Consider the following 12,657-nt stretch of genomic DNA (forward strand, 5'->3'; position numbering starts at 1 on the left):
TGCTAAACCCGAGGTCTATTTCCTTCCACAATCAAAGATGTTTGCTGCACTGGAAGGAAATCAGTGAGAGTTTCTTTTCATACATCTAAGCACTACCAAAGCGAATACAGGTTGGCAGTGGACCTGTTTGAATTAACAACACCGCGGGGCAAAGGAAGGGGGCGAGTCAGTATCAACTGCAGCAGAAGCAAAGAGGTAATTAACTCTTTTGAAAACCCGAAGCCAGAAACTATTTATTTGCCTGTTAATCAGGCTTGCCCAAGAAGAGCAGATCCAATCTTCAGTAACAGGAAGCACAGTCGACCCCCAGACCCGACCTTTGAGGGGAAACGCAGGGTGGGGGCCACTGTAAGCTCTCAATTATCGAAGCTATCTCGGAACAATAGCCCACCAGTGTAGACAGCGTCGTATTTACGCCCTGGTTTAACTACATTAAGGAAGGGAGTCAACCGAGCTCTGGTTGAACTCAATATCACTTATAATTAGAAAGGCATGACATCATTTTTCTGATGCCTTATTCATCACAGGGTTTATGAAATTACTTTAATTAATGGCTAAGAACGTAATTAAGGGATAAGGTCGAGCAAGTTCACATATAGTTCAATATAATGTGCTAGAAAAGTCAATTGGCTTTAGTTTTTTTTCCTCGCCTGGGGCTTTTTGCTCATCTTCACAGCCTTGATTTGAAAATAAACACTTTTGAATTCTAATTATCAGATATGATGACGAATTAATTTGAATTGAATCCTCAGAGGTTTATGAAAAAAGAGTGAAGGGAATCAGCTGCTGGAGATGTATTTGGTTTAATTGAGCTTCATTAGCTACAGTGTCCCAACAGATACATTAGGCAATTTTCACATCCCAATTCACTTATAGTTAAACAGCTGCTGCAACGTTTGAAAATAAACACATAGCCAGTGGTGGAAAGTACAAGTACATTTACTCAAGTAATGTACAATTTGTGGGTACTTCACTTTGAGTAGTTTATGCTACTTTATACCTCAACTCCACTCCATTTTAGAGGGAAATATTGTGCTTTTTATTCCACTACATTTATCCGACAGCTGGAATTACACTACAGATCTAAATTTGACAAACAAAACAATTCATAAAAAAGTTCTTTGTGCAATAGATTTAACCAAACAACAGTATAATAAGTAGTTAAAATGTGCTCCAACATTGAAATTCTGTTTACATAATATTCCGATAATATGGTACATAATATAACTGTCTGAAAGGGACCAATCTAACCAACAAACACTTATTTGTGGGAATGTAGGACTTGTACTTGTAACAGAGTATTTTTACAGCGTGGTATTGCTACTTTTACTTATGTAAAAGACACGAGTACTTTCACCACTGTACATCAGCATTTACAAGCGACCATTTGTTGCCTTTATATGCAGCCTCACGACTTGGTCTCTCTCCCTCCTCCTGTCCTTGTTTCTCTCTTTCACACACAAAGCTAAATCCTCATCATTACAGGCCGTAAACACTCAGGGACCGGCGTGATGGGGGACCGGAGTGATGGGGGACCGGAGCGATGGGGGACTGGAGCGATGGGGGACTGGCGGTGGGAGCAGCGCGACCTGGAAAGTCACAGGTGGTTCAGCTCGCGGTGGAATTTATCACAGGAGACACTTTGACCTGCAGGGACCAGCAGAGCCACTCAAACTGTGAGAAAAACAAGCCCAGTGGTCGTTATGTTTTTGTTTTTAGTTTGTAAACACTGTGTGACGGCCCCAGAGTCCTGTTGCATCAGTACTGTGTGAGTGTGTGTTTGCTTGTGTGTCTTGCAGGTTCTTGGCTGAGAGGAACAGGGGCGCTATCGTGTTCCTCAGTTATTTAAGCCCGCCTGCCCAGACGCTGCCGTGTCCATCACTTCACCCTTCACCAAGCTGATGGCGTCTTTGTTGCGTTGCCTTTGTTTGTTGTCCACTGACCACTGCATTCATCACTTATCCACCTCATTGTTATCATCATCTATATCTTACTTGATTCATTTCACTTTTTTTATATTGCCAAGCTTAACGGACATCTCCCTCCTTTGAGAGAGAGGGAAGGAGTGGTGGCGGCATTAAAGTCAGATGGAGGGGGGGGGAGTTTGGGAGGAGCGATGTGGAGAAAGAGGGATGAAGACACGAGAGGTGGAGGAGGGGATGAGGGGAGTCTTAGACTCTGGTTAGCTGTTGTGTTTCTTGGTGACTGGCTTTTTGTTGCATGTATGTGATGCAACAATTCTGTCCTATCACCTGAGGACAAATGTGATTCATTAAAGTCCTCGCACATTATTGCACACACACACCACGCGTTCATGCACTTAACAGTCTTGGCCCTGCTAACACACATGGATTGACACACATACAGAAACACATTATATATATATATATATTTACAGATTCAAATGTGTACATACAATACATTCAAGCGTGTTTGTGAGTGAACACACGTAGGAGACAGCGGAGGAGAAGAATCAGCCGAGGACGGAGACAAGTTGTATTCATCTTCTGCATGCTGGGCTGTTGCTGCTGCTGCTGCTGCTGCGTGTGTGTGGGTGTGTTAGTCCCCTTGGATGAGCACACACACGGCTGAGGATGCAGCTGGGAGCATGAGTTCTGACCGAGAGGAGTATGACATGGTCTGTCAGAAAGCTGTGACCCTAATTGTTGACCTTTGCCTGCACAACAGCTCACTGTTGGATCAAGACACCTGTAAGGATTACCTCTTCCTGTTGTCCAGCCACAGCTCTGACCGCAAAGAACTGGGTAAGGACTAATTAACTCCTGATCTATATTGGGTGAAAGGAAGTAGCCTTCCCGTTGTGCTTCGTAGTAATCCATGCTTAGTTTTTCCTCTTAAGAAAGCTACTTTTAAAGGATGTTGAGTAGCTTTACTTGTATGCGAGAGCAAAAGCTGCAATCTGCTTTTCTGCCATTTGACATGTAGTTTTTCCCCTTTTTCCTTTAGTTTTCCATGTGTGATCATAGATGGGTACTCAGCCAGAGCATCGACTGAGCCATTTATACATCCGTAATGAGTTTTTCTGACCCCAGGGCAAAGGGGAACAATAGGCACATAAAACAGGCTCACATTGGCTCCCCAGGTTACTCCAGAGAGCAGAGCTCCTATACTGTTATTACAGTAGATATGCCTTCAGGCGGACTAATGCCAGATGATGCTGTCTTGACCACTCAGGCTTAGAAAGAAAAGAGAAGAGAAACAAACAAACCTTTTCTGAAATGTGTGTTGCTGTGCCTGGGTTGACAACACAAAAGCAGTGATGTTGCGTGCTTAATCTGCCCTGCAAAGTTTCAACATCCTGAATTGGATTTTTGATTTATTCATGAAGGATGATTTACACATCTGTTGCACCCTCGTGCATCTGTTGCTTTGGCACTTGTGGTGGGCTTCACCATCTTTAAAGGAATAATCCCTCTCTTGTTAATGGAGCAGCTCTAAGTGCTCTTGTGGGCTCTGCAGGCTTTAATTCTTTGCTGTATGAAAAGGTGCTGTTAAATCAGGGAAATATTGGCTGAATTGTCTTGAAGCATTCACACTCGTGAATTTAGTGTTAACACATAACACTGTTTACGATATGACCAAAGGGTGTGTGAAGAATTGTAGCTTTATAGATTTAGAAGACAAGCTCTGACAGTGTAACGGGTTTAAGGATGGGAGAGATAAAACATCAACATTTTTCTGTGTACAATTTGTAAAATAACATTTTTATTTTTGTCTGGAAAACTGAAATTAAGAACACCAATGCAGAATATCAGGACATTTGATTTCATGCCAATAACGTGATCTGTTGTATTTTAGATATCTGTTACTGCATTCTTTGATCATTTGCTAATCCAGCAAATTTTTTATTTCTTCTTCAAACTAATTAGTTTTTTGTACGTCCATGAACTCTAGTTTTGTCAGCAGGTGCACAAGAAAGAGGAAATATCATTTGTGGTTGCTTTTTCAAGGATGGGTCCCTGTTCACAGTGTGCATGTCACACCAATCCTGACCAAATCCACTGTCAACTCACATCATTCTCAGTGGAGGAATTGAACGTACATCACAGTGCCACTGGCATCCACCACTGAGCTGTGGGGACATTAAATGCCACTGCATGTTATTCGTCCATTGATGTAAATGATTTCTGCCACATGGAAGCTAAACAAGCTGCTTCCCATAATGTTGGAGGGTGTGTAGGTTGGGGGTGGGGGGGTTATATGAAATGTCGTTATTTTTCTTTCCTATAATTCATAGATACCACAGAGCGTACTAAGTGGTTATAGCACTCAAGGTTAAACAAACAGATATATAAAAGGTGCAAGTTACGACATTGGGAGCATTTCTATTTCTTCGGCTTTCTCAACATGGCGGAGGCCATGCTGGCGGCCCACAGCTAACGGTGCTAACAGCGCTACCTGTGCAAATAATAGCGAAAGTGCCTGCAGAGCCAACAGCGTACCTGAAGGGGGAAGCAGAAGGGTGGGTGCTACGCTGTGGGTCAGGACGGCGTTATCAGCAGAAACCGCTGTAGGAGCACAGAGCAGAGGAGCTAAAAAATCACAACTAGAATTTCCCCACCCAGATGGTACCGGTACATTGAATTTTGGGTCAGAGCCCATGGACTATCAAGTAAAAGATCTAAATACGTTTTCCATAAATGACCATCACTCACCTCTAATGTCATCTTTTGAATTTCTTCGCTGTAAATCTTTTTAATCTAAAAACGTCTCTGTCCTGCTGTTATTACAGACATGTCTAACCAAAATGCCTCAACTCATTCAGGGACTAGCTTTGACGTTTAACCCACGATGGGCTCTGCTTATGGGAAATTATGTTTGTTAAAGGCAAATGCATAAATAATAAATAAGATAGAGACCATTTTGCAAAGGGATCACACCAGCTGTGATGTCAAATCGGGCTTGGGGCGTAAAGGGGGAGGGCCAATGGACCCTTACCCTCTCCAGGCGTCCTAGCTCAAATCACACCTACCTTCTTTTTGATTTTAACTACACCTGAAAAGTCTTGCGACTGCATCTTGCGCTGTCGCATTGACAAGATTTGTCCACAGACAGAGAAACAGAAAAAATATTAACACCTGGCAGAAACCGCCTCTTTGGTAGGATGGTGCTGTGATGACACACACACAGACTCACAAAGTGAAAACAATACCACACATTGTCGCGGCTGGAAACAAAATGATTACACAATACAAATGAAAAGTACTTTTAGAGGTCAATGGAAACATGTTTTAACCTAAGCAAAACATTTGTTCCGGTGCTTTATCTACTTCATAAATGTACAGAGATGAGAGGAAAAAGGAGTGAGACTGGAGGGAAGTACGTAAAGCTTTCAAGATTCAGTGTTAACTTAGCATATGCTTGTTTGTGAAATACAAAATTAGTAACACGATGGGTCCTCCCAAATGTTTAATATTAAAGTGGAGCAGACGACTTAACAGTTTATAGCCACGCAAAAAGTAAGGAGATTTCAAAATTCAATCAATAAACTGTCAATGAACCATTGTTGCCCCCGAGTATACAGTATGTGCATTTAAACATTTTTTGTATTTCAGCTTATAAGGAATATTTGAAAATATAAAAATGTATTTCATCAATTTTCCACATTTCCTCCTCTGTGCTAGCACATAAGAGCCCATTAGGTTTGCGATCATGCAGCTGTTTGAATATATCTGCAACTATCCTGCTCACAGCAGCAGAGTCATTTTACTAAAGTAAATTTTCCCTTCCGACCTCCCCGCTGTTGGCTGAGTATCCCCGCACCAGTTTCAAATCGATTATGATAAAATAAGAATGACTAATTAGGAAGCCTGGGACTCCCTTGTCCTGGTGCGGCTGGGAGAAAATAAGCCATTGTCTTTATTGACCAATTTGTTGAAAATTGAGTTGGCTGATTGTTTTTCAATCAAGGCCAAGCAGAACCCGCCTGCTGTGCGTGTGAAAGGAAACACAAGACTTTTTCAGGGAGATAAATAGGAGCTCGGATCAGCGTCTCACAGTCTTCTGAGAGAACCGTTCCCACTGATCAGCCGCCTGCCTAAGATATTGATGTTTACTCCCGAGTGCTGATACAAGTAACACAACATATCCCTTAAGCCTGTGTAGCTCCTGGATTGCTGGATGCACTTTTAACCCACCTTCCACCCCCTCCGCCAAACAAACACAACACTCACCCTCATTACAAATTACTCTTTCATTATCAGCTGCAGCTTCAGGTGTGTGGGCTTTGAATTGATGAGGCATATTTTTTAGATCACGTTGTTTCACGCACGCCCATCTCATCTTGAGGTTTATTAAACAAGACCCGGGCTGGCAGAGGACATTAGCATCAGCAGATCATTCATTTAGTTCCCACTGGTATCCACTCGCTCTATGCCCATGGTATTTGCAGGGACGGATGCTGCATTGCAGGTTGAATCCAAAACAGAAAAACAAGAACATCAAAATAACTGCACTGTGGAGATTAGAACCCCATTCTAACCAATGTGCCTTTCAATAATTAATACCTACCGTCTCCTGTCTGTATTTTATTGATACGCCCATTTCACTGTAGACCACAAAAGAACAGTGGAGACACTGTTCCTGTTGTGGAAGATAACGCTCAGAAAAATGTCTGTCAGACCAAATGCCAAGCCTCAAAAGGCTTGTGTTATTATTACTGTAATCATGACAATAATGAAACACATTTTGATATTTTTGCATCTTATGGCATTCACTTAAGCAAGGTGGGCAGGGAAATAGAGCCAATATGTAGACTCAGGAGGGTTTATGTATTTATCCAGCCTTTATACTTTCTTTGCACCTTAACACAAGTGTGAGTGTATAAAATGATCTCATGTGAGAGCACAGGGGGTTCAAATCAAGCGGATATGTTAGAGTAGGGTCATTGAGCCGGTTCAGTAGGAGGATAATGACCAGTAAAGTGGGACACATTTTTCATTAAAGTTAATGCGCTAAAGACAAAAGTCAAACAGTGGTTGGAATACCAATCGGCTCTTCTGTAAGTAGTCTGTGAACAGCATGATACACAGGAACCCCTTCATCTCTCTTTCTCTGAGGGCTTCTCTGGTGTTTCCTCCCCCTACAGTTACATTTTGAAGCTCAACAGCAAATGGCATGTCCCTGAAGGTGCTAATTTCAAGTGATGAAATCGGCTCCCCAGTTGAACAGCCGTGGAACTATCGTGAATGTGAATCCATCTCCATGAATAAATAATAAAAATCCTTTGTCCTCAAGACCTTATTAATAGTGCAGACAATGCCACGCTGTGTTGTAGCTTTATGTCAGTGTTTCACAGGACAGTGTTCTCTCTGCATGGCTTTCTCCAACAGAATGCATCAGTGTCATTAATGACAAAAGTATTAGGAGGATGAGTAATGTAGAAAACTGCTTCGTGTTATCCAGGCCAGTGCACTGGGCAAGGCCTCTGCTGAGCTATTGAGCAGTAACATTGCTTTATTGATTAAAGAGTCAAGCCCCAAGCGAGCAGAACGGTGAGAGCCTAAAAGGGCGGCGAGAGATGCAACAGAGCATGAGAATGTTTTTTTTACCTGGAGCAGAACATTATGCTACAGTTTGGCACTGAAACACAGCAATTAGCATCTACCCGCCATCCCCCTCTATTTGCAGTTGACGATAAAAACAAGGCCAGATGTAAAACTCAGAAATGATGGTAACTTTTTTTTAACAAGTGGACCTTGATTGCAGACAGAGTTTGATAAGAGCAGGCTTCTCATTTCTTTAGAGTAAATGACAGTATAATGTGTGCGATAGTCTGCAAATAGTCAACAGGGGCGCAAGAAGCGTGTAGAAAAAAGAAGATGCAAAATAACTGCCCATGAATTGAGAAGGATCAAGCGTGAAGTTGCCAGGAAGCCATTGGCCACCAGTTGTGCCATATTTCAGAGCTGCAACGTGTCTGGAGTGGCAAGAAGCACAAGGTGCTCAATACTTAGGGACCTGGCCAAGGTAAGGAAAGCCAAAAAGAGGCCACCTTTGAACAAGACGCACAAGATAAAACGTCAAGATTGGGCCAAGAAATATATGAAGACTGATTTCTCCAAGGTGTTTTGGTCTGATGAAATGAGAGTGAGTCTTGATGGGCCAGATGGATGGGCACGAGGCTGGATCAGTAAAGGGCAGGAAGTTCCTCACCGACTCAGACGCCAGCAAGGTGGAGGTGGGGTACTGGTATGGGCTGGTATAATCAAAGATGAGCTCGTGGGACCTTTTCGGGTTGATGATGGAGTGAAGATCAACTCCCAGACCTACTGCCAGTTTCTGGAAGACACCTTCTTCAAGCAACTTGCCTAATAATTCTGCACACAAAATACTCATTTGCCTAATAATTCTGCACACAGTGTAGTTAGCCGGACATGCTAACGTTTGCAGCTTAGGCTAAAGCACGTAAACACAAGGTATATAAAGAGTTTTCTCTTGAGCAAACGTGTAAGAATGGATTAAACAAAGTACGACTCTTACTACAGCCCCTGTACACACCACAGACTATAGCCCTACTGTATTTTAGGATGGTTACATTTTTGGGTTAAAGCTGAGAGGAGAAAAGAAAGTGGTTCTTAGTCTTTTGTTTTGCCTCATTTGGCTTCTTCACGTCACTGATGTCAAGCTCTTCTCATTTCCCTCTGTTCTAACGAAGCCTCTTGTACCATCTCCTGTCTCAGAGTTTCACTGGTTGGTTTCGGTTCACGTTGCCGTTTTGTCATACTGGCTGTTGAGCTGTCTGTCACGGTGAAAGGTTGAGAGCCTCCGGGGGCCGGCGCTCCTATCTCGCTCACAGGGTTGATGGCATAGAATCACACTTCATCACACACATTAATGTGCAGTCTTAGAGGGTGATATCACTAAATGGCTGAACACTAAACACTGAGATCTATAAAGACATAACTAACACTGGCTGGCGTGGAACTGCAAATTGGACTGACACTGTTGTGAAACATTGTTTTTGTGCACCTTAAGGCCCTTTACACACCGGGCCGTGACAAATAAACTACACGAAAATGCAAAACTCACACCTGCACCACAACAGCTTTACACAGTGATGATACATCAATGTTGTTACACTACCCCCAACTGGCCAAAAAAAATTGATTAACACTGCTCTAAATCTGAGTTTGAATTAGTCGGATTAATGAGATTTGTAATAATAGATGGGAATGGGGAGGAAGTTTCTATGTAATTACCCGTTTAAAGTTAAATTTGACCTAATTACTTTTTTCCAAGAAGCTCTATAGTGTATTTTTACTTCCAGAAGACATAATGCAGCATCAAAAGAGTGGCTCCGTATCCAATACTGTGCCAATGTTGTATTCACAGCCTGTTGTGCTGCCAAGTGGCAAGAAATCAATTAATGCAGCTGTGAATAACAAAGAAGCTGAATCTGTTTTCCCAACCTTATCTGTTACATAATTTTACTAAGATCTTTTTTACACTAAAATGTACACAGGAATCTTTCTCCTGTACAATCTAATACAATCCGACATAAGAGCCCTACAATAAATAAAGGGTCCTGTGTCAGAGGTGTTTATTGAACTTTATGAAAAACATAAACATTTTTTGAGAGCTGTAGTTTGTGGTGTGTGAAAGGTGTTTATAGTGTTTTAATCCACTGTGGGCTTTTCCCAACTGTACAAAGATATAAAAGAAATCACTCTAAAAAGTAAATGTTTGTCAAAATAGTTGAAACTGTAAAGTATATGAATGAATGAACTCTTTATTTCTTATAATACAACTGAAATAGTCCATGATTGGCTCACCAGCTCGATGTGCAGTATTATTTGCATTTTTTGGTGTGTAAATTATTTAATTTATTTATTTCAATCATTAATTTAGCTTTATTGATATGCTAATATTAGGTATATTATTGCTTTTTAAATGACAAAGATGACCATTTAAAAACAAATCAAATACTTTGTTATTGTTGCCAAACAGAAGGGCAATGATACGCAGCGTTTTTTCTTCAGCTTAGACGCTTTGGTTGCAGTGATTTGGAATATCTGCAGAAGAAAAAATGTCGGCACAAGGCAGTACTTGCTCTGGATGAAGAGACGGTTGAAGCACGTAAGACGAGAGGATGGACCCGCAGGTCTATGTGGGTTAATTTCTCCTCCATTGTTCAACACTCCTAGCCTGCATGTAGGATGGGACGGGTGGTATTTGTCCCGGTTAAACGGTGACAATGACAATCGCAGCGTTTTACCAACAGTTTTGACATTTTTCAACTCTTGGCAACCAGAAAGAAAACACCAAACGTGCAGTGCTCAGCGGAGGATAGACGCTCAGCGCCACTCTTTACACTGCTGGCGTTAGAGGTATAGTGTATATGTGCTGGGTTCCCATTGCAAAGAATTCAAAAAATAAAAAAACATGATCACAGTGGTTGTGGCGGTTGCTTGCCATCCACTGCGGTTTGCTTGTCAAAAGCAGTATTGCGACAGCCATACATAATAGGCTAATGCCACATAATGCTGCAAACCACATATTGAACGACAGAAAAGAAAGTATTACAGGTAATTACATACAGGGGCACAAAAACAGAAGTTTGGGGGCAAAACCTAGAAGTTATTGTAGTATGTTGTATTTACAATAACTGTATGCCATCAAAACTGCCGCAATACAGTGATGTAACGTAAGGAGCTTTTGTAAAGTCTCTGAAGAAGTATATGCTACTGAAAACCATTTAACAAATTGTTCATATATGTTCAAGGGCACTCACCAATGCTGGAAGCTCAGCTCTTAAGAATAGTAGGGAACTTGTCATTTATGGAGTACGACAATGTACATATAGGGGTCTTAGGAAAAGAACTAGCCTACTGCTTAGGCAATTTAGCCAACTGTAATGCTCTTTGGATTGTCTGCAGCACAATAACAAAGAAATACTTTCGCTAAAAGCAGTTATTCCCCCCATAGATACACAGTATTTACAAAAAATATTCTAGTTCCCATTTCCTCTAAAATGGTTCCCTACTTGTTCCCCATAGTTTCCTTTTGCTGTAGCAGGAAGTATCTTATTGGTATCTTATTCAGACAATGTATTACACTGTAAGTCGTGGGCTGTGTTATCAAGTGTTAGCAGATATTTTTGTCCGGGGCCGATTACATTCCTTCAGGGAAGATTACATAATTCACATTATATAAATCTCATTTACATAATTTCATGATTAAACCATATATACGCACATGCATCTCCTTTAAGTGGAGTGACATAGTGAACAAGTGTTGATATCTCTCACGTTGACGTGTGTCAGAATAACACACATGAGGTCCAGTCAACAGAAGGGTGTGAGGCGTTTCATCTGCTGCCTCTGGCTGAAGGATGCAAGATATTTTCTTACCACTATAACTGTAACCACCCACAGGCTTTGACAAGATAATGAGAAGGAGTTCTACTTAAAATGGTATCCACTAATTAGATAGAGACGTTGTTGCACGCTTGAAAGGCTAAATTAAATACAAATACCAATGCTTAAGGGGCAAACCAAGGGTGTAATATGTACGCAGCGCCGCATAGTTTTGTACTATGATGCCAAGATGGTACTGAATGCTGCCGCCATCTGTTATGACAATGATTGAAGACGTTTTTCTTTTCTTTTCTTTTTTTTTAAAGTTCAGCCAAAGGGGACGAGCACCACTTTATACATAAAAAAGTCCATTATAGAATGTGTAGAATATCTTTTTGGGGTTTGTCTGCATGTAAATCCTGTGTTCGTGAGCAGCCAGAAAATGTGTCACAGTGCACCTAGAACATACGGTGCCTTAGGCCCTCCATCGGTCCGGAGTATATCGCTCCCATTTCCTGGAATCTCTTGCTGCTTCCTATATTTTGTGTTTTCACTTATACTGCCATTAACAAACCCCCGAGGAAACATGAAGTACAATCAGAGGAGATGGGAGATGGGGGAAGGACAAACTGAATAACAGCCTCATGACAAAAGACTAGGAGGCAAAGAAAAGTGTGACCTGCATGTCAATGTGTGTGTGTGTGTGTGTGTGTTTTGTATGCAGTTGGCCGATCAAGAGGCTTTTGAACAACGTGGTGATCACGTTTCATTAAAACTAAAGGGAGAATTCGATTTTTTTTTGTTCTCCTTCTTTGAACCCAACTGGAAAAAAAGAGTTTGCAATTTGAGGTTTGTTGTGACATTTTATCCTCTGATTATATTAGCGCCCTCTGCAAAGCAGCAGCTGTCTGGTCTGAAATGATGTTACCTAAGCTGACAAGAATTGATGCAATGACCTTACAGATTGTCACCAGCGGAAAATTGCTCCACGGTTTCACCGTGAAACATTGGAGATGTGAAAACAGTAAAGTGTCCCTGTTGCCACTGTTGTTATCACTAATAACAATCAGTGGAACCAGACTGTGGCACAGGAGATAAGAAGAGTTCTTGGAAGAAAACGCCCAGAAAAAAGCTTCCTATTTGCAATTTACAGTTAAGCATACAGTAGATTGAATTTTGGGATAACAGCCAGACAACAGGTAGTTATAATCACCTCATACACACCCTGGGGGCCATGTTCCATTATTCATCAATAGATGCGTCCTTTAAATTTGCATATTTCATTCATCTGTTAGATGCAGTAATAAATATCCAGATATATGTTCCGTTCTGAGACTAA

General features: G+C 41.5%; 1 protein-coding gene across 1 annotated transcript in view; it reads left to right on the forward strand.

The window, feature by feature from the left end:
* Positions 1-2,572: 2,572 nt before the first annotated feature.
* syt6a (synaptotagmin VIa) overlaps positions 2,573-12,657 on the forward strand; it is a gene marked incomplete at its 5' end in the record, with an annotated part of 55,192 nt that continues 45,107 nt past the window's right edge. The window contains one exon of the mRNA XM_079181950.1: positions 2,573-2,765. Within this exon, the coding sequence (XP_079038076.1) occupies positions 2,573-2,765 (193 nt within the window). The remainder of the gene's footprint in view (positions 2,766-12,657) is intronic.

Source organism: Pholis gunnellus (assembly GCF_910591455.1).
Source record: "Pholis gunnellus genome assembly, chromosome: 2".
Lineage (NCBI taxonomy): Eukaryota > Metazoa > Chordata > Actinopteri > Perciformes > Pholidae > Pholis > Pholis gunnellus.